The 23094-nt window shown below is 45.0% G+C and overlaps 1 protein-coding gene across 4 annotated transcripts; it reads right to left on the bottom strand.

Annotated features, from left to right (window-relative positions):
- Window positions 1–2361: 2361 nt before the first annotated feature.
- On the bottom strand, window positions 2362–23073 carry TCAF2 (TRPM8 channel associated factor 2). Of its 4 annotated transcripts, none has more exons than XM_065675099.1 (10): window positions 22624–23073; window positions 22047–22263; window positions 15114–15230; window positions 13669–14305; window positions 11165–12135; window positions 9486–9580; window positions 8130–8343; window positions 7041–7280; window positions 4382–4719; window positions 2362–2933 (listed from the first exon to the last, which is right to left on the bottom strand). In XM_065675099.1, the coding sequence occupies exons 4-10, from the start codon at window positions 14283–14285 to the stop codon at window positions 2688–2690; spliced, it is 2721 nt and encodes a 906-aa protein (XP_065531171.1). In that variant the 5' UTR covers window positions 14286–14305; window positions 15114–15230; window positions 22047–22263; window positions 22624–23073; the 3' UTR covers window positions 2362–2687. The 4 variants fall into 4 exon arrangements, with proteins under 4 accessions (XP_065531171.1, XP_065531160.1, XP_065531180.1 ...); XM_065675088.1 differs by having other exon boundaries at window positions 13669–14302; XM_065675108.1 differs by lacking the exon at window positions 22047–22263 and having other exon boundaries at window positions 13669–14302.
- Window positions 23074–23094: the final 21 nt, after the last annotated feature.

Raw genomic sequence — 23094 nt, 5'->3', positions numbered from 1 at the left:
CCCATTTTGCTTGGGTTTATTCACAGCTAATTTGGTGAAGCCATATCCCTTACCAATACCAAAGACCATGCACCTGCCAAGTCATCTTGGTGACACCCAACACCGCTCTGTTATACCTCTTGGCCATCCTGTTTAACTTTGTGCCTTCCACTGCTTCTGGTCGTCTCAATCAACCACATGTCAGCTTACTATATGAAGGCTGTAGCATAGTCATAGTCTGTCTACATCAGTGCACACATCAGTTCCGTACCTAAGCTCACACACTGGCATTCTATGGATCACAGAGCTGCCAAAGTATGTATTTCAGCTTCATCTGTGTAGAGGATCTTGACTCCGCTGATTTAGGGGAGAACAGCGATGTCCCCAGTCCCACTGAATTCAATACTCCAAACAGCCCCCAAAGAAATCATCAAGATGGTCAGCGTATTGAGCTCAAAGTCAGCAATACTGAGCCTCCTTAGGACCCAGAGGAAGAAATAAGTCCAAAAACCGAAGCAGGTGATGTACATGTTAACCACGCAATGGGAGAGTCCCAGTCTGATGTTCTATCAACTTCTGACCTCCTGGGCTCTTACTCCACCATGACCTTCAACCCAAATAATGGCCATGCTGGACAAAGACAAGGCTTCTGGTTTGCAAGCACTTGTGCTCTCAGCCAGTGACTTCTTCCTTTACCAGGGGCCTTCCAGTGTAGTTAACTGCCAGCTGTTTTTCCAGTTCCATCCAGGCACAGAGACTATCTATATAAATTATTATCCTGCAAGAGTTAATCCAGTGTCACACAATAGGGCCAATTTTTACTGTAGAGGCAAATGGAGAAAGTAACAGCTGTTGATTCATCTATGTAGCCCAAGGTTTCAGTAATATCCCCTGCTTTTAACCCTTTTTCATGTAGGTCCAAAAAGAGAAGGTAGACAAACATTGCATATGAGAAAGACAATATCAGATACTTAAGAATGCAACTCATTTGACGCTGAAAAGAAGTCTCATCTAAGTAGCGGATTTTTGGATTACAGTTTCATGAAAGTCCACAGACACTAAACAGTGTGAACTACCAAGTTCACAAAGTAGGTCGTATCGCCCAAGCTGTACTGCACTGTTTCTCTTTCAAAAAAAGAACAGGGATAATTTACCAGAATTATGTCTGTATATTTCACAGAGTTCTATTTATTTTGGAGGGCATGGTGCTCAGGTGCTCACTGTTACAGAAGGCAATTTAAGCTTAAAACAATGCTCTAGATTGGTGCGATGATTACAGGGCAAGTAAAGCAGCTCCCTCAGAATAGCCCAAACATCTGCAGGTTTCCTGTGCAATTCACGAAAAAAAAGAAGAAAAACCCTAAATCCTGTCATACTTAGGTTAAGAGATCTGATACTATTTTGAGTATTTTGTTAATGGACATGAATTGAACTTTCATTGGTAAACTCATTAGGGATGAAATCCGCTTCTGCAGATAGGGTCAGGTCTAAGTATTTGTACCATGTGAATTTTCATCTGAATCTCCAAATCAGGACCAAAACAGTACTAAAACACTAAGCTAAGATTAGCCTCTGCATTTATTTTACTGGAAGAACACCACATAATAGGAAGGAATAAGAGTTGAAAGAAAGTTTGAAAGACAAAGCAAAATATTAGGCCAGTGAATTAAAGGAAAATCAACCATATCTGGGCCAGAACAAAAAACGAAAAGGTGCTGTAACAAATCCTTGGGTCATTTCTAGTTAGGCTTTTCATTTTTTTTACTGTGAGACAATGAAGAAGGACCACATACACAACCTTAGAGTCCACATGATTGTTTTATTTACTGCTGATACACAAGGAATGGGTTGGGACTGGTATGCTATTAGGCTAAGCATTAACAAGTTTTCCAGTCCCTGTAAAAGCCAAGCAATTGTGAAAAAAGTAGCAAAAACTAAGTTTTGTTGCTCCTTGGAAAAGGTTGGGCCTCTGTTTTGATGAACTGTTGTCTTCCTCCTCTCTGACTATAATCAAATTCCCTCTTTGGTTCCACTCTTCTGCCTTGCATGGCATGTATCTTGCTGTCAGGCTATGGCAACTTATGACTGACTTATGCACACGAAGCTGGATGTTAGGCCACAGCCATACAATGTAGGAAGAAATCTACAGCATTTCAGTGTATTGTATAAGCTGTATATAAGCATTATAAGGTCACTTGTGTGATAGTAGGGCTGGAAGTTCTGCATGCTTAGAGCAATTAAAAATTAGGGATTTTAGGGTAACCAAAACAACAGTGAAAATCTCATGTCATTACGATTATAATTGAAAAATACAACATTGTGGAGGCTACTATTTATTTTGAAGATCCAATGTTCTATTGGTATTGCCCTTGAGACTGCTCCAGTGACTGCTCCACCCAGAAAACTTCCATTTTGTAAGAGACAGCTTCTGCAGGAACTAAATCTACTCAGAATTACAGTCCTCCTGAGGTGAAAAACCCAGAACAAAGTTTGTGCATCATTTAACCCTTCAGAAAATGGCTTAGATCATTGCTGATCCACACACAAGATTCAGCTGAATTTCTTTTGTGGTTGACCTCGATTGACAGCAAGAAGCTAAAGCTAAGCACCCAGTGAGCTATCATGGATGCTGTCATGAGCTATCAACACACAACGATAAAAAGATAGGCCACAGCTTGTATGAGAATCAAGATTTACATCTTTTCCCTTCATGGTCTATAGGATCTCATTGGGTCCTGTTCCCAACTGGGTAGACAGGACAGTTCCACAGACAGCTCTTTCTTGATAGGCCATCCCCAGGCTGTGAAAAATGGAGCCAAGTTCTTATTCACCTGCTGAGAAAACTTCTGTGCCCATAAGTTCATCTTAGAAGGGTTGTCTTTTGGGATGGTGGACATTTTCTGGTAGTCAGAGAAGAGATGGATGAAGGGGTCCCAACCAAACCCTTCCTGCAACTGATGGAGAAGAATACATTGTAAAAAGAATGAAGTTCTCATTTCACTGGCAGTATACCTGTGTTGTAAGCAATAGAAAATCCCATAGGTTTCTGCAGCGGTTTTTAGCATAAATGTGTTGGACGAATGCATCCAACTTTCAGGCTTCAGAGCATAATTCAGAGCATTACATACAGAAAAATACATCTTCCCATTACAACGGCCTCCTAAAACAGAGTCAAAAGATGCATTGGGAGCAGCCAGAAATGCCACCAACCTACTATACAAGCTGCTGCTTTGAGCAGAGGAAAGCTTCTTCTGCAGTGAAGAAGCATCAAAGAAGACACCTACAGAAAACCCGGAAAGAAGGAGTGCAGGAGAACAAGGAGCAATCAGAAAACAGGAAGGATAGATTGTGAGCAGGGCATGCTCTGGCTAGGAATAAGAACAAAAGGGATTCAGATAGAAAAAATGATGTTGCTGTTATAACAACCTACGTTGTTGCTTAAGATAAGCTTACTATGAAGAGCTGACTTGGAATAACACCATGACAGGATGAGGAATGTCTACTCAATGTCCATAGTTCTTTACCAAGCCATGATTTGCATCTCACTTTCTAATATGAAACAGATTGACACTAAACTGCATTCCACAAATCTCCCATCATGCTGCAACAGCTAAACAGTTCAGCACTTATACCTTAGGTAGAACAAACTGGCAGGTTATCTACCTTTGATAATTCCCTATTGATATGAAAACTCCTGGTGCTGAGACTATCACTGGACTAGGCAGTTCCTATGAGGATTAAGGGAAACGGGAAAGTGAAAAATCTCTCTTTCATGCTCCTCAAGATAATGCACTTTAATCTAGGACAGGCTTCTTGATTTAGAGTCTTGACCACAGTGAGGGATCTGGTTACGTGTGCAAGAGGATAAACAGAACCTGTTCCCTTGTTGCTTGATGGACTACACTGGCTCTACTCGGAGCATCAGCTGATATGAACACCCTGCTCTTTGCTATGTTTTGTAGAGCCTAGCTATGTAACTCACCAGGATACTGATAGAATCCTGGCTCTTCTACACACTTTACAATGCCAAGGGGGTTTTTACCAACTGGCTCAATGTACCACAGGAAATCTGCAGCAGATTAAAGGGCTGTGCTCAAGTTTGTTCACCCTTTTCCCATGCTGTGTAACAAGGAGCAGTTCCTGTTTCTCCCCTAGGGAAAAAGATTTTTATATTGCACTTAGCCCTCTCCCTGAGCAGCTAACCCCAAATCTGGCAAAGGAAGGTTTTCAGGAGACATCAGCGTTAGACACTCTGTTGTACACCTCTCAGGTGCTTTTGGACTCAGCATGAACCCAGACTGTAAGCAAACACAAGACATGACAGCTACAGTCACGAGGCTGCAGACATTCTTCTGACACAGGCTTCACTGACTGCGCTAATACACCTGCTTTTCCCAGTTACCTGCAGGTATGTCTCCAGAGCAGTCCACACCTTCCAGTCCTTCAGTTGAGCACCTTTGTTCAGATACTCTTTTATCCTTTCCTCCCGACACTGTGACTTCAGAGCCTGATGGGCCTGATGCCTGGGAATCCCCAGCACCTTCTCATGAACATAGACAGACCAGAGGTTGCAGGTGGCCTCTGTGGTATGAGGAGGAAACTCCCATCCTTGCTGCTGTTGATTGTGTCCCAGCTCATGGACAGGACCCCAAAGACCAGTAGTTTGCATATGCTTCACATCTAACATCTCCTTCACTGAATCTAGGTGCCCCATGATGGGGTAGCCAGCATGCATCAAGCCTGCAGGAAAGAGAGGTACCAACACACATCGTAAGTGATCGCCCCAATGTTTCTTAAGACATAAATGACTGTATATTTTTCTATCAATTCTCTATTGCCTTTCCTTCATCTCACAAATCACACTGTATTACCATGTTCTGGTGTCCTCAACATAAAAAGGACATGGAACTGCTGGAACAAGTCCAGAGGAGGGCCACGAGGATGATCAGGGGACTGGAGCACCTCCCGTATGAAGACAGGCTGAGGAAGTTGGGGCTGTTCAGCCTGGAGAAGAGAAGGCTGCGTGGGGACCTCATAGCAGCCTTCCAGTACCTGAACGGGGCCTATAGGGATGCTGGGGAGAGACTCTTCGTCAGGGACTGTAGTGACAGGACAAGGGGTAACGGGTTAAAACTTAAACGGGGGAAGTTTAAATTGGATATAAGGAGGAAATTCTTTCCTGTTAGGGTGGTGAGACACTGGAATCGGTTGCCCAGGGAGGTTGTGAGTGCTCCATCCCTGGCGGTGTTCAAGGCCAGGTTGGATGAAGCCTTGGGTGGGATGGTTTAGTGTGAGGTGTCCCTGCCCATGGCAGGGGGGTTGGAACTAGATGATCTTGAGGTCCTTTCCAACCCTAACTATTCTGTGATTCTATGATTCTATGAATGAAAATTTTTTTCCTTTGTGAGATACAGAAATACTACCTTTCACCCTAACAAATAATTAAATAAGCAGTATAAAGGTAGCACTACTAGAAGGGTCAGTTAAACACAGGTTTACACAAGCATATGCTCATGATTGGACTGAAGGTGAGATTTCAGGACCAAAGAAAAAGCCTGACTGTTGCCCACAATACATCTGAACTCTCACAAACTGAGCACAGTGGGTGTCAATCCAACCATGCAATAATGTGGTTCAGCACCCTGGCAGAGCTTAAGTCTTCCCATGCAGAGTGTGGGTACTGCATGTCTGCACTCCAGTAATCAGCAGTGTGGATGAGACACATGGAAGTCACAGTTTGTCATGCTCAAGGGCTGCAAAGCTGGTCATGCTTAAGCCTGTTTTTAACCTCACAGACAGCTATTCTATAAACAACTTCCTAGCATCATGCTAGGCAAGAATCTTGCACTGCAAGGGATTTTATGTCTCCTTGGTGTCTTCATCCCTAATTTGTCCTTATTTTTGAAGATTCCCAAAACTTTATACAAGAGTCACACACCTGAACTCAAACACCTATTGTAGCAGGGGATTAAGCAGCCCTTTACACTCACTACACAGGGAGCCTACACAACTTTGTCTACAACACTCAGGTTGTAGAGAACATGAAGCAAGTTTGGTAACACGAATAGCAAGCCCCTTCCTGCAGGAACCATTTAAGATCTTCAGCTCCCTCTTCTTTTCAGTACGATGGATACCTGTATTTAGCAGCCACTGGCACTCCAAAAAATCAGGTCCAAAAATGCGAGTGAAACCATTTAGTCCACCCAAAACAGAAGGGAATTTTATGTCTGCAGACTATGATTTTTTAAACTGGCATTTGCTCCCAAGATGTGCAACAAATTCTTTCCATGTGGCTTAGCAAAGGGTTAGGACATTAGTGTTCATGCCAAGCCCTTGTCTCATTGTGGGATGATGAATTTATCTATCTATTTTGAAAAACAGCTGAACAAAACTTGCATTGCAAAGTTCCACATTTACCATATAATTTGACTATAGATCAAATCCACTCAGTTCAGAACTGGAAAAACTGGGGAGGGAGCAGGGGGTGGAGCAAAGTCATGAGCTTTGACAGTGATACTGGTTCTACTTCTCCACTGCCGTCACCTCAGGCACACATCTTTTCTGGCCAAGCTCTGCCCACAGTAACCAACAATACCTGCGGAGCAGGTAGGCACACACAGGTTCAACAGTTGGCACTGAATGTGTGAGAACAGTCCTGTGGCTGAGGCAGGGGAAAAACAGAAATCAGATTGCTGTCTCCCAGCTGTACTGACCCTACAGTGCACTCAGGAGGGAGAATGAATGAGAACTACACACAAGTAAAAGCCACTGTAGTCAGCAGCTCTGCTTCTTAACACAAGCAGGCAGAAGAAGAGCTGAGTGAGACAACACTCAGAGAGAGTGGGAGGCACCTGAAAGGGTCGATACATTTTTCAAACCCTGCCTTACCATTATTTCCATCCTGATGAAATAGCTTACAGTTATGCATGGGTCACAGTCATTTAACACCTTACATATATTCCCAGTCTGGGCTTTGCAAAACACCCCCAAAGGAACAGGCATTGGTGCTAGAGGCCACTTGTCTCTTAGCCCTTGAGAAGGCTACATGACAATGTACCTACCACATGAGATCTGGACATCTGTTACAATCCTTTCTGGCCTTGAGAATTTTGTTGGTATGGCTGCCAATTTGCTTATTGCCACCATGATCTCATTCCACAGGGTCAGCAGCGGCTGCGGGTTCTCAATCTGACGGACACTGTCAGACGGCACTGTTAGGATGAGATTCTCAACAGCGAGTTCTGCCCAGGGAGCAGGGTAGTGCCGGATACAGGCTTTCCACTCTCTTTCACAGGTCTCCCCTACATGTATAACACAGAAAAAGCAGTTTAGCACAACTTTGACTTTTGAACATGCTCCAAGAGGTTAAGCTGGAGAAAGAGATCAGATTAATGAAATTCTCTTGGAAAACAGTATGTGGTAGTTGCATAACTGGGGGTGGTGGCTTTTAGCTAGTTTATCCTTATGCTGTGCTTGAGAAGTCTCCTCAGGCTCTTTAATGGATGGGAAACAGACAGAAAAGGACTGGCATATAACAGAGTAGTAGCATAGCTAGAACAGATCCCTGTTTTCCATCTGAGAACAAGAAGCATCAGGCTTCTCCAGTGTCTCTTGATGACCTCATTTCTTCTTCTTCAGCAGAGATTTGCTGTTTCATGTAACAGCCCTGGTTTTCTTTAGTTTGACAGAAAAGCAAGAAGAAACTGTGTTAATGGAAGAGACACTGAGAGCAACATGGGAAATTCAGCACAGATTTACTGTAGGGACTAAAAATGGCCATATGGGGGCACAGTAAAGCAGGCAGAAGACAAAGCAAGCTTTATTGTGACAGAGGGCCAGCCTGTCTCCCTCCAACACAGTGGTTTCCATCGGAAATGGCAACTCCAACATCCAAGAAATCTTGGTTTGGACAAACCCCGCCAATTTTGTGACAGCTCCTTCACCTATCTCCTGCCATATAACAGGCACAGTGTGACCAAGTCCTGGAATCCCAGAGGACAACGAAGCAAGGAAACTAAATCTAGGTATTCCTAACCCCACGCATTTCTAAGATATTTCTAAGCACAGAATCATCCTTTCTTTCAGGCACAGGACAGCAGCATCTTTGAACAATGCTAAAGAGAAAAGCACCAAGGTAAAAAAAAACCTACCAAGCTTGAAGAAAGGAGCTCTGACTGCCCCTTCCACTGTGATGGGCACTTTTCCCAGGTTGCTCTTTGCTGGTACCACGATGTAAATGAGGCCACCCCAGAGGCAGGAAACAGTTTGTTTCTGGCTGGCAATATCACATGTGCGTATTACCACTGGGGCCCGTTTCAGCTCTGGGGCGTGAGACAGGTCATCCGTGTGACACCCAATCTGAACCTGGCAAACAGGAGGGTAGGAACAGCTGGTCAAAGGGCTCCAAGTGTGACTTGGCAGACCAACCACAACACCTTGAGGCACCTGCTGCAGCACTGTCCCTGCAGGGCACAAACACAGAAGGCCTTCCAGCCTAGCGCAAGTTTTCAGCCTGTGGTGACAAGAAGCAGCAAACAGAGCAAAAAAAACACTGGTGAAGTTTAGTGCTATCCCTATCTCAGGCAGTCTTACAGCTATATTCCCATTATTACTGGCCCAACTACATCCTTCAGCGTACTGCAGTGACATCTGTTGTTGCATTGTACTTGCATTGCTAATTCCTGCACCCTTCACCAGCACCAAAGTCACATCCTGTAACATGTAAGTTGGAGAGATGTGATCACTGTTGGCTTCTTTCACTGTGCCTCATCCTTGCTCCTCATAGAGTAAACCAGACAGCACGTGGCTGTGGAGAAACAGAGAGAAACCAGAGAGAAACCCCTGAGTTTATTTTGCCTGTCAGCTGCAGGGAGCTCACTGCAAAAAATATCCAAGCAGGTAAGCATTTATCTGCTTGTTCTTTGCAGAGAACAAGATCCAAAGTAACTAGTTTATACCTGATCTGGATATATCTACATAGCAATAGTGATAGCACTGTGCAAGTACCTTATGAGAGATCTGAGACTGGAGATTATGAGGTTGAACAGAGCCTTGGGTGACATGGTTTAGTGTGAGGTACCCCTGCCCATGGCAGGGGGGTTGGAACTAGATGACCTTAAGGTCCTTTCTAACCCTAACTATTCTATGATCTGGAGAGACAGAACTAAATTTGACACATAGAAGGACTCTATTTATCTTGGCCCTGAAAATGACCTTGATCAGTTCTCTTTGCACAGTAACAACAAAAACCCCCAATACAGCTGCCTTCAGGCAGCAGCCACACTCGCTTACCCTGCCATCACACAGAAATAAGAGGAATACAACAGGAAAGTGGGAAATAAGGTGAAAAATCAGGCCAATTAATAAAAAGTGCCACAGAGTGGCAGCAGTAGGAAATAACTGAAAAGGCAGCAAAACCAGTGAGAAAACCCTTCCTGGTGCTAATTTTTGAGTGTCACCTGACAAATGGATGGGTGTAAATAGAAGCCACATTAGAGACAGCTTACCTTTAGACCAGCACCCACCACCCGGCAAGGGAATGATATAACTGCTGGGGGCCCTTCGGGGACGTAGAGTCCCGTACTCCTCCAGGCTGTCTTACCTAAAACATAAGAGAACGTAGTCTTAAATAGCCAAGCGCTTCTTTGTCCTGATGTTACAGATTCTGGAGATTTCAAGCTGCAACAGAAGACTCTTCATTCATTTTATTTTCCCTTGCTCTACACTCACAGAACTGTCTCATGCTTTATCCAGCCTGTCAAAAATACAGTTTTAAAGCAATAGGGTACCAGTGTGAACAAGATCATCACACCAGTAGGAAGCAGGCCCACCCAAACTTGAACTTCTGTAAATGCCAAGCTTAAAAATGTTACTAGTATCTTTTAAAAATAATAATCATCGTAAACAAAAAAAATAAGAGAAGAAACCAAAACCCCTACACTTCCTTCACTCCCATCCTCTTGCCCTAAGGCCCTCAAAAGAGGTGCATATTGTGGTGGTATTAAACATGTCTGAAGTTGTAATGGTCATAAAACATTTCCTAAACAACAGACCGACAGTGACATTGCATTTTTCCTTACTGACTGGCCCAGCACCAGGAATTTCCATTTCTAGCTGCCTGAAGCTATGAGAAAGCCTAAAATGCTTTGCTATGCTAGATGTAACTGTAAGATGAGTATCCCACCATACCACTACAACTTATAGCGGTTTTAGACAGTCTTCCCATGGAAATGCAAGTCTCCTCTGCCTAGGTCTCTGTAAACATCTGTAATACACAGAACAAAACTGATTCATCTCTATTGTACTGATCAGGCAAAATCCACTCCCTAATTCTGACATAAAGTTTACTCAGGCATATTTCAACACGAACAGTAAAAGTCCTAAAAAGAGCTGAACTGTAATAAAGCACCTAAATGACAGACTTTCCTGCCCTCTAAGAAGGCAGGACCGGTTTTGTCAAGCAAAATCTAATCCAAGGAAAAGTGTGAATTAGACCATATCACAATGTTTCACCAATTTTTCTCAGTTTTGCTGAATTTGTACCAAAGGCAGTTTTGAAACAGTGTCCAGGGTTTCCTAGCATTTCTTTCATTTATGTGAAATGACACAAATTCTGAGCATTTCTGGTCAAAAATACTGTGCTAAATCCAATATATTCAGCCTCATTTTCACCCCGAAATGAGACCTTCACTCCATCAACTGTGCTAACACAAGCTGTGAGACTGTGCTATAACTACCCGAAGTTATCAAGATAAAAAACAAGCCTGTCATTCCTAACTCCTACCTCTTCGTAGGATGGCCCCATGGACAGTTGTACCAGCACAACTATGGCAATAACAACCTGCAACACAGAGGCTAGGGTTTCTCAAGGAAGCTTTCTCGCCAAAGCCATTGTGCTGTTCAAGTACCCTGAGGCACCTCTGACAGGTGGTTCTTCTGCCAAGTGCCAGTGCACCAACAGTGAGGAAACAGGACTTCCATGGGGTGTTTCAGAGTGCTGAAATCAGGGCTGATCACATAAGGAGCCTGTCTGCCACTACACAGAGGACAGCCTCCTCACAAGTCTATAGTGAAACCACACATCTGTGCTCATATTAAGATGTATGCAGACACATGAACATTTAGGACAGACACCCCACCAATCCCTGCAACGGGATGCCAGAAAGAAGTGAGATATACTCCTCACCTGGGTTTGTGCCATCAATTTCCACAGTGATGGGGAGGGCACAGACCCCAGCAGCAGATTTCTGCACTAGGGCTGCACTGTCTGTCGTGGTTAAGGACAGCTCAGTTGCCATGCACAGAAGGACTGCCTCTTTCGAGTTGCTCTTGACAGGGCACTGCTTGCTGACTTGCGGGATCCCGCTTCTCTGAAGCACTTTGGTCAGGATGCGGTGGAGCGAAGCATACGCATGGCAGTCGTGGACTGGGATGTGCAGAAAGGCAGCGCAGTCTTGCGCTAGCCTTTGCAGCCAGTCCTTCATGGGGGCCTGGACCTCCTCATGCTTGTCTACATGCCTGCTGAAAAGAGAGAGTGCCTTGCGGAAGTGGTAGTGCTCCCCAGGCCCCACAGGCAGGTACTTAGCTGCCTTGGTGCTCTGCCCCAGGATGCTCAGCCCAAAGCGATTCAGGATTTTGTTGCCAGGATATTGTGCCACAGCAGCTTTGCCACAGTTCTGGGAAGCCCAGTACCAAGCCTGGCCCCCGATCAGTAGGCCACCTCCCTCTGCCACAAAAGCGTGAACCCTCTCCGCCTCTCTGATGCCATGAGAAGAGCAGCAGTACACACTCATGTCGTCTGTCAGCTGTGACACCTGCGACTTCACCTCTCCCTGAGAGAGGAGGCTACACAGCTTCTTCAGGCTGGTATCCACACCCACCAGCCCTTTTCTCCCAGCATCCAGCCAGCAGACAGCATTGAGCAGGAATCTGGACAGCTTTGGGGAGAACAGCTGGCTCTCATGGCTTGCCAGCACAACGCGGCCTCGGCCATAGCGTCCCGCAGCTAAGAGGCAGCGGTGTGAGCTGTCCAGGCAGAGAGGGAAGCAGAGTTCGCCGTGCACCAGTAAGGTGGAGGGTATGCCCCCAGTCACCAAATCCAACTCCAACACACCGTTCAGGAGAAACTCAGCATCACGGCTGAGGTTGGCCTGGTGCCTGCAGAACCAAGAGAGGTCCAGATTAGCCGCAGCCTCAGAATCTTTTGCACAAAAGGCCACCTTGCACACCTCACCTTCTTCTTATTACTTATCCTAGTACATCATGTTATCAGTTCTTTCATAAAAAATAAAATATTCACCAGTACCTAATTTTTCCCTTTTTAAAGCCTCAGTTTTTACAGCCAAGCAAATCTGTAAGGATCTCAGCACACATTTAAAAGAACAGAGAGAAAGAAGAGGTCAAAACAAAGTTTCAAGACCTATGAAGAGCAGCTTAACAATCTAAATACATTGCAGAAACTAAAAAATCAGAAGACCTTCTGTATTGTTTAAACTGCAAATGATGTGGGAACTGGCACATCATTTATCTCATCATTCTGTTATCTCCTAAACAGAAACTTTCCCCATTTACCCTACCCTAGTCATTATGAACTAGGCAAGCCCAAAAGATTTCTGTGTGTTTTCTCCCATCCTCTGCCACTGTTGAGCTGGGCAAGATGGACAGGCAGACACACAGCTAGAGAAATAACAAGTGACTAGAAGATGAATCAGGGCTCTAAGACATAATCCTCACATTATCACTAATTATTGTGGCCTCCACAATATAAAGAGATTATACTGTGTAAGGCCCTCTTATCTCTGCTATTTCCAAATGACTCCTGTATGTTACTGTGGAGAAAGACATGTTGAATTACTTTCATTTACTTTGCTTACACTTTCTCCTGGTTCTGCCAAACATGGTTTTGCCCCAAAACCTGGAAAAAATCTGTTGTTACGTGGCCACTGCAGCCAACTCAATAAGAATAAACAATGCTACCCTTCTGCATGCCCACAGGACAGGAATGAAATCTGCAGCTTTCCATTGGTTATTACTTCACTGAGACCCTTTGTCAACACAGTATGTACCCAGGCATATGGCACAGCACCTGCCCCAGACAAACTGGGAGCATGGAGATTTCCTGCCTACAGCCTGTGTCAGGAGCTGAGAAGAGATGTGGCACCCAGCCCTTCTCCTCAGCTATTTGCCAGCCCCAAGGTTTCACCTGCAGAAGGTGAATTTCTTCAAACAGGCTAAACAGGTTTAGCAGCTGCCAGCCACAGCCTGGCCCAGAGGGCTAGCCTGGTGCTCCATCTCCAAACTGGTTTTGAACTGTGGGAAACTTGCCCTGAACCTGTATACACATGTTGGGAGAGGGAGAGGTACCTCCTCCTGTCCCCATGTTCTGTGTTGTACTTAGACACACTCTTGTCAGGCAATCTGCTATAAAAGATGGCTCTCCTCTTCTCCTTCCCCTTCCAACGAATTCCCCAGGCCTGGCCCAGCTGTTCTGGAAGCAAAGACACCTTACTTTCTGATTGCAGCCACTGGAGAGATCCCCCTTCCATTGAAAAAGACAGTTGTATCCCATCCTGGCTATTAAAGAATCAGCATTCACCATCATCCTCATTTCTCACCTCAAGAATCTTCTATAAACACCTCACCTGCCAAACCTAATCAGTTGTTTAGATGGAGAGCAATTCAGGTACTTACGGGACAGCTAATGGGATCTTGGGAATTTTCTTGGCAACTTTGAAGACGCCTTTCTCCACAGCATTTCCTGTGAAGTACACACCAGCCACACTCGTCACCTGGTTCCCAGGGAATCCAAACAGCACCTTCTCCTTGCCATGTTGACTAGCCCAGTACCAGGCTTGGCCACCAACAAGCAGCCCTCCGCCTCCCTTTAAAAAGCCAATCAGGCCTTTTGCCTGCGTGCAGTCATAGGCCTCCATACAGTACACCCCCAAGGAGGGACTAGGCTCTGCCCCAACATGTACTTTGGTGCCAGCCCTGAGTAGCAGCTGGGAGAGGGAATCCAAACGAGGATGGACCCCAACCAGGGCCTCAGGGGAAGGCTTGAGCCACTCCACAGCATTTGTGAGGAACTGGAAAAACTTGGAGTCCTTCAAGATTCCTTCATGGGCAACAACCACCATCCGGCCCTTCCCATACCGTGAAACGGCAATCAAAACCTGCTTCTTAGAGCTCAAAAGCACAGGATAGGCATCCTCTCCAACGAGCAGCAGTTCACAAGGAACAAAACCACCAGTGAAGTCCCATGGCCCGACACCATTTACTAACATCTCATAGGTGGCAGAGGGCTTCATCTTCAGGTCACACCTATCTGCTGGAGTGAAGACAAACATTCAATACAGTATGGCTCAGCAATCACAAACAGCTGTAACAACCCTATGGAGTCATTTCTTTGTTGTCTAGTAGGAACTCCAAACATATGGCAATCATTTACTGGAACTGGCTTTGTGGGCATAACTTTTCCAGAGATTAGAATTCTTTTTCTTTGCTTGTTTGACTTTGTTATCAAAAACTTTACGATTTAAACAGGAGTGAAAGTATATCAAGATGATGGAGGAAAAGGAAGTGACTGTTTCAATAAATTCTGCTATGCATCATGGTGGAGAACAGGGAAATAAAAGTATTCACTTTCCCATTAATGATTTATATGGAGTGGGAGAGTGCCAGAGGCTCCAGGAAGTCTACAAGGAACTTGCCTGATAGAGGTGGTTTACATGGAAATAGCCAGGAAGTTAAAAGTCCTTATCAACACAACACATGGCATAATTCAAACATGCGATTCACATTTTAATTTCTAATTGGATACATACTGAGCTGCACACAGTTGCTGTGAGATGGTATTCCAAAATTGTACCTCTGACTAGGCACTATAAGCCCTTGATTAGTATTAGGAGGTGCTGTGAGTGGGAGGAGAGGCAGCAGAAATTATGGAGACAACCAACTCCCCTGGAATAACTGTAAATTTAAGTCCCAGTACCTAGAAGAGCAGGTTTGAGCATAGGAGATTCATGCCCTAGTTCCCTGATCCAAAATGCCCCATGATCTCAAGGAAACAATTTCCCTCTTCTGTAGCTTTGTTTCACCTGTTTTCCTATCTACAAAGTAAGGAGAGTGGTACTGACCTCCACTGCCAAGCCCTTGGAGGTCTATGGGTCAAGTGCTCTATTCAGGTTTCCTCAGTTTGAAAGTTTAGCTCAGGTCTTCACCAGTTATCTCCTGCTGAGCCTAGGCGGCTGTGACTGTGAAAACAGGAAGGTTTTGAAGCAGAGTACGGCCCAGTCACACCCAGTTCCTGCCATTCAGGATTCACAAGGCTAGCTTGGAGCACAATGCCTGTGGCAAGGGAGGGAGCTGCTCCGGGGCCAGCCCGGCCGTTTCCCTGGCAGCACCATGCCAGCACTGGAGCTGCATTCTCTGATCTTCACATGCATTTCAGATCTGGTTACCCTGAAAGCAAATTATTGGCATGCAAACACAGGGAAATAGAAAAATCCTTGGAGAAGCAGCATCCTTGATTTGGATTTGTCACAAGCCACAGGGTGCCTGGAAACAGCAACCTGATCAAGAATGACAGTACAATTCTCATTGCTTATCTTCTGGACATGCCTGCAAGCTCCTGTTTTTTTTCCACCCAGACTCTCATGGGACTCCACTGTTGTTTTACATAGGATTTATGAGTCAAAGCTGCTGATTAGCATACGATAAAAATTACATTGCCCAGTAATTTAGTGCTGGTTTGCTGGCTTAGTCTGAATTCCAGCTTTGTTTCCCCAGGTTTGAATAAGCCCTACATTTAACGGCAAACATAAAGGCAAACACGAGGTCTAAGTGGTTTAGGTTGTTTTACCAGGAATCATGCAACAGAATAGTGACACCACTTGGGAAAATACTGATGTTTTTTTCTGGTGGCTTCTGTGGATTTGATACTAATGTACTGATACACTGAGCCTAGTGTAGGGGAGAAGAAAATCAGGTGGGTAGTTTCAGCAATTCGTATTCTACAGAGGACTACCCTACAGGACTAGGTTTGTAGTAAAAAACAATCTTTACTTACTAGCTCACACCCTTCTTATCACAGGATTCGAAAGCTAACATCCTAAACTCCACGCACATAAAACAAGGGGTGCTCCCTGGCATTTTTCCAGAACACGGTGTGGTTGTCTTGGGAAGGCTTTGAGTTTTCTCTTAACCTGAATGCAATTATCACCATATAACAGAATTCCCAATTTCTATGCAATCACAATTTCTCCATTTCCATTGTATTAACCATTTTAGTGTGGAGAGAAGGAAGGAAAGAGTACTCATCAGACTCCGAGCAGACACAACTACAGGTGAACTCCTATTTCTAGAGAGAGAAGGGAGAAGACCCAGCAGGCATAGAGAACACCCATGTTGAACAAGAATTGTAGGGTGCTGCAGAAGACTGAGCTGTATGTCATGTTACGTAGGAGGGAAACAACTATTAGATCTGTGCACAACACAGAGGGAAGAGAAAGATCTTGGCTCCTAGCTGCCTCCCTTTTTAACATGGAAGTGGAAGCTCCCCATGACAGTGTCTTGAATGAGTCAAAGATTCAATTCCTTGTCTTACCTCCTGCCTCTGCCACCTCTCACATCCAGACAGATGCCACATCCACTTCCCGCAGATCTGAGATTATTGAGAGTAAGTATTGGAGCATACATTTATAAATCCTACCAGATGACTAAGTCTCTCCTAGTCTTTCTTCTGTCTCTGAAAATGGGACAAAATTACAAGGGAACGTACCTGGGCTTCACTAAATGCAGACTTCAGATTGCATCATCTGCTGCCCACGAAGCCATCATACCCAGGCAAAAGCGATGTGGCACACAGGAAGGGGTACCCCTTGGTACACTCAGGAAGGACATCTCTGGGAGAGATGTAAGCTGGGAGGGCTCTAAGGGTGCGTAAGGGAAATAGACTTTGAATGTCAGGTGCTCAGCCTCTTTGGGGTGAGTCTGAGGTCCTTGTAAAGCCTGTGAGGATCTTCATGAGTAAAAAGTATGGGACTATGTGATATCTGAGGGAAAAGACAAAAGGCACAGGACAGCCACCAGGTGGATCACTTGTTAGGAACACAGGCAGCCTAAGCAAGTGAGTCAATTCCTAGGGATTTGGCTACTCTTCCTAAATAGGGTGACTCTTCGGCTTTCCAGTCTTCCCTCTCTTGCAGATTTACAGTCTATCTGCCTGCACAATAACCAAGTACCAGGTATGCTTCGAAGTCTGCAGGCAGTAAAGAATTAGTGGGCTCTTACTTCTTAATGTTTATCAAAAAATTGAGCAAGGAAAGGAACACTAACATTCACTGTTTGCTGAAGAGACAGAAGTACTTATATTCATTATGTCCGTTCAACAAGGTTTTAAATTAAAAGAGGGTAGATTTAGACTGGCTATAAAGAAGACATTTTCTATGATGAGGGTGGTAAGATACTGGAATGCAGTTAACCAGAGAAGCTGTGGATGCCCCATCAGTGGAAGCATTCAAAGTCAGGTTGGACAGGGCTTTGAGTAACCTGATCTAGTGAAAGATGTCCCAGCAGGGTAGAAGGGTTGGACTAGATGATCACTGAAAGTCCCTCCCAACCCAAACCATTCTGTGATTCTGCAATTCTGTGTCTCATGTACTGTGTAGCACAAACGCAAATTTAACATACATAAAACTGCAAGTGTAATTCAAAGTTCTATGGCATGTTCTTACAAAGAAAGACAGAATCTACACTGTAAGAGTTAAGTGGGCTTTAGGGCTGACCTAAGCATACAAGTGAGAACCTGGGCTGATGTTAGGGCAGTAATATGCTCAGGCTCTGCCCTGCTGAAGGATCAGGAACTCTGTCTTAGCCAGCGTGTGCCCACATATATGCAGAACACAGGGTCATTGTGAGGCTGGACCACTTGTGAAAGGGCTCAAATTTGTGTTAACCTGAAGTTGGAGACAACGACTCTCAGGACTGAACATCTCAGGTATGTTCTGCATGCTTCTCCACCCTTTTCAACAGCTCTGAAAGCATAGGCACAACGAAGCCACCCGTGGGGTAGGGTAAAGCAGTAATCCCTGAAATGTAAAGATCAAGCAATGTGCAAGGGTGGTGAGATGAAGCAATAAATCAATAAATTCAGGTGCAATGGATTGCATGCAAAAGGGAGTACAACATTTAAACTTCGACAACCTTTCTTGAAGAACTGCTCAAAGCTACCATAAAAAGAAGGCACCTCGTGGGGATCACAGAATCATAAAATATCTCAAGTTTGAAGGAAAACACATGGATCATCAAGTTCAACTCCCTGCTCCTCACAGGATTACCTAAAATTAAACAGTATTACTGAGAGTGTCATCTACATGCTCCTTGAACTCTGACAGGCTTGGTGCCATGACCACTTCCCTGGGGAGCCTGTTCAAGTGACTGACCACCCTCTCAGTGAAGAACCTTCTCCTAACGTCCAAGATGAACTGCCCCTGACACTGCTGCAGAAGTGCAGTGGAGAAGTGGGAGGCAGCCAAGCCAGAAAGCTCGCATGGGAAAGACAAGTTTAGAAAAAAATACACCAAAAAAAGCATTTCTAACGTTATATAACAAAAGTCAAAGAAACAAAGCTAAATACAGCAAAGGGAAATAGAGCCAAAGAAGAAGTAGACTAGGTTGTAAATTAATGACAACTCTAAAATTGGGTCAAGAAAGCAATTACCAAAGGAATTTCCTAATTTTTTTAACCATCACAGTGTTTAGTTATTAGAAAAAAAGAAGTACCTTTTTAGTAAAAATGCAAGAGAATTGGTCAGCTGATTTCTAAGCCTAGTAAAATGCTGCTGTGCTATCTATGGACAGATATGTATACCAAATCCTGCTGTTTAGTATTTTCAAAAATCTGCATCTGTGATCTAAACAGGACAGCATATACCACATAAATGAGATTACCAAATAACAGTAAGCAGTAGAAGCACAGAAGAAATCAGAACCTTACTAGAAAATAATAAAACCAACCAAACAAGAAGTTGCCTAAATGCAAGTCCTGTGGCCTGTAGTTTTAGAAAAGTGTTGACATCTATTGGTGAACAAGAAGCAGAAACCTCCCGGAACTGCAGACACAGAGCCCTTTTCCAACCCCATTCTGCCATGCAACAGCTCAGATTATTTCCCTCTAAAGGTTGCTAGCTTTTAAAGCAGGGGATGAGTGTAACACCATTGTTCTCATTTGAAAAGGAACCCAGAAGAGATCTAACACTCTTTGCACGTGGGCCATGACAGTGTACTATAGTCTGCAGTGACGTGGTAAAATATAAGGAAAATCATAGAATCATAGAATAGTTAGGGTTGGAAAGGCCCTTAAGATCATCTAGCTCCAACCCCCCTGCAATGGGCAGGGACACACAACTTTACCCCTTCTAAACTAAAAAGACAACACAGGACTTTGTTTTGTTATATACTGCTGGGGAGAAAGGGAAAGCAGTATTCTGGGACAGCCCACTGAAACTGAGAATGAAGAACAGGCAGGGTATAACTCAGGCTTATGGCCTGTCACAGACATGTCACACAAACTAATAGCATAGGATTAGACTGACAAAGGCTCGTACCCTACTGTGAACTTCAAGGGAAGCACCGCTTACTGCAACAAAATAATGCAGAATCCACACAAACTTAACATCGCTCCCTCTGCCCAACCTGGCCTTGAACACGTGGAGCATGTCCTCACCAGACTCGAGCCACACTGTGTCAAATTGTGTCTTCCCTGGCAGCTGGCATCAGGGGTGCTCCTGCTCATGGCTGTGCTGTTGGTCCATCTGCCAGTGGGCAGCTAGTCTGAGTCGGCAGAGTGTAATGGCTTCTGTCTTTATTCCTTTCTTATGCCCCATGCTCATCCTTTTCAAGCCAATCCAGCATGAGCCCAGTGCTCATGATGAGCTGGGCTCAGTTTGTGTTCCAATCACAAATTAATATTCAGGGTTGTTCCCTTTTTGGTTATTCTGTGACTTGTTATCTCATATTGTTATCTTTGAGCTTGCACAGACTTGTATTCCTCTCATCGATGTTTGTGGGAGTCTGTGGTGCCAGCTTGATCCACACAACTGGGCACGTGAAACTCCAAGCCACAGCCTGTCATGGCAGGGCTTTGGTCAAACTACACAGTCCAGTGACTTGAGCCATGACATACCTGAAAAGTTGACCCTCTGACAGCTGACCCCAAAGGTCTTTCCTTCTTGATGGGCTAGGCCACCTTGAGTTCTGCTCTTGCCTGTGTAGGACCTGTCAACAAAGCTACAGCTGAGCTGCATTGCCCTTTGTCATCTTTCTGTGTTTTATGTCCAAACCTTGCTATCTCCAGCAACTTTATTTAAACCTGTTCATAAATACAGCATGCTGCCGACCAGTTTTGGATAGCCTTCATGTCCTGGAAAGCTGTTGAAGACTCTTGGTGCAATTCATTTTGTTTTCAGGACATTTAACACCCAAGCTATTCTCCAGTCTTTTAGGCAATCACCTCACTTGTCCTTTTGCTCTGCCTGAAAGCTATTGGCAAAATTCTCATTTCCACCTCTCCTGAGTGTACCCATTGAGTTCTGAAATCTTTCCTTTATATTCTTACCACCTTGCTTAGCTACTGTCTTTAGTTGTCTCTACTATATATCTTCTGAAAATAGGCCTGACATGATATTAAGGCTCCTTTCCAATGCCATGATACTATAAACATGCCTTTTAAGGCTTAAAAGAAGCCTTAGAAGACAGGGCAGATTCTTCTGACCTATCTTCTATCCATACATACCCCTGTGAAAGTATTACAGCATTGACATAGTCTATAAAATCCACAGCCTTTTTTCTGCTACCTCTGTCCCCTTCTCCACAAAGACCTCAACATACAGCCCACTTTCATCTGTTGCACCCTAAGGGAGGCCCTTAAGCAGTATCTAAGCAGTCCTTGAAAAGTTACTAAGCGACTCAACCTGCAGTACTGGGTTTAAATTACTTATCTTAAGAGTTTGCATTACTATGCTAAAAACAGGTGAATGGCTGAAAATATGAGATATATAAAACCTGTACGAGATCTTCACTAAAAGCTCTCCTTTCCTTTTTCACTATTTATCACTTTCCTGAATTTGGTTCTAGCACATTTGGCAGGGAAGCCCAGGTTAGATATAAGGAAGAAGTTCTTTACTGTGAGGGTGGTGAGGCACTGGAACGGGCTGCCCAAAGAACTGGTGAATGTTGCATCCCTGATGGGTGTTCAAGGCCAGGTTGGACAGAGCCTTGGGTGACATGGTTTAGCGCGAGGTGTCCCTGCCCATAGCAGGGGGGGTGGAACTAGATAATCTTAATGTCCTTTTCAACCCAAACTATTCCATGATTCTATGACATAGTTGGTTTATTTAGAAAATCTAGGTGAAAAGAGGGGTCAGATTTGACATATTGGGAGTGCAGAGAACTTGTGGGTTAGTGCTTTTGTGTTCCTCAGTATATTAGGGTCTATACACAGAACTAGCTCTATACCACCTACAGATTTAACCTGTAACCAGGTAAATCATCCATGTTAAGTTGCAAATTGGCAGCAGTAGAAGCTTCTAGACTAAACGCACCCAGAAACCACAACTGGTTTTTTGCCTCTCCACCTTCCCCAACTTACTCAGTTTGAAAGTGCACTAAAGCGTATGTTTGCTTGGGGTTGAAAAGTGTGCTCATTTTCACGGGAAACCTGTAGATTTTGCAGTTTACACCCACTTGCTAAAGTAACCACAGATTCTTTATTTAGGCTCTTCTGCTACTACTTTCCTTTGGCATCAGCAGAACCCACTTAAGACTGCTGTAGTCACTGTGCACCATGCACAGATGCAGCTTTATAATGGCACAGAACAACTCCAGGTTGCACGCAGAGTCAGGACAGATGTAACACACATGCTCGCAGAGCTATCTCACATACTACCACCAAGCCTTCTGCAGCCTTTCCACGGACCCCTTCTGAACTTAAGAGGTCTGTATTGCCTTAAGACGGCAGAAACGCAACTCTGGAACACTGCCCACAAGCCTGTGAGCCTTTTCCCTTTTACCTTCAGTGACCGGCTTTGTAACCGAAGGCTCAAAACATGACACCGAAGATGCAGAAGGCCCCTCAGCAGCCGTCTGTCCTTTCCTCCGCCAGCGGCAGGGGGAGTGTGCGGTACCTCCGCTGTTCCGCAGCCCCAGCTTTTGTGGCTTTAAGACCTGGCGGTGCGGTGAGAGACTGCGGCAGGCAAAGGGACCGCTGTGAGCCCGCCTGCTCAGGACCTGTCGAGAAAACGGATGAAAGAAACGCTCAAGAAGGGGCGGAAAGGCGCCGCCTGATGCGGGGACCCAGTGTTAACGGACTGCAGTGGGAGGTGGAAAGCCTGTAATACTTTTTACTTTAATTATGTCCGAAGTAATGGGCAAGGTCCTGGTCTGATTCTTCATCGCCTGATGTTGGAAACTACTTGGCCAAAAGTAGCTTACAACCTGTGAGATTTGTACAGATGCTGAGTATCCCCAGAACCTGGTCTGCTAATTCCTCTACACTTGCACTAATACTCTTCATATTCAGAAGTAGCATCTCCGATGGATACCCAAATCCTGCAGCTGCAGCTCAAGGCACGAAATGGTGTTACTTACCCTGGCGGAGCTCGCACTCCGTGCCCTGAGCATGTCTTCACTTTTCCTGGTCCGGGGTAACCAACCGGTTTTAAGCCCATGGTTTCTACCAGGCTCCCAAGCCCTGCAAGCCAGGGGATGCCCGAGCTCTCCGGGCTTCATGACACGTTGCTTCCATGCCTGTTTCTGCGTCTGTTCTACGTAATCATCCACAAGCGCGCGGTGGGTGAAAAAACGAGCCCATGCATCTGCAAAGGGCTGCTAACACTGTAACTGTGCGAGTTCAGCGCAGCCAGCGCTGTGAAAGCGCGCCCGTCCTCCCTTCTCTAGTGAGCAAAACGCCTCTTACTCGCCCTTTTCCCCTCTCACAGACACCGCGGCGATGGCGTCTCTGTCCCCAAGGGCAACACACACTTCCTGCCCGCCCCTGGCACTGCCGGGCGCTTTGTGGCAGCCCAGCTGCTTCTCTAGAAACTTCTCGGTCCGTCCCTC

Source organism: Lathamus discolor, chromosome 1 (assembly GCF_037157495.1).
Source record: "Lathamus discolor isolate bLatDis1 chromosome 1, bLatDis1.hap1, whole genome shotgun sequence".
Lineage (NCBI taxonomy): Eukaryota > Metazoa > Chordata > Aves > Psittaciformes > Psittacidae > Lathamus > Lathamus discolor.
Note: the sequence above shows the minus strand (reverse complement) of the source record. Positions and strands in the feature narration are given on the sequence as shown.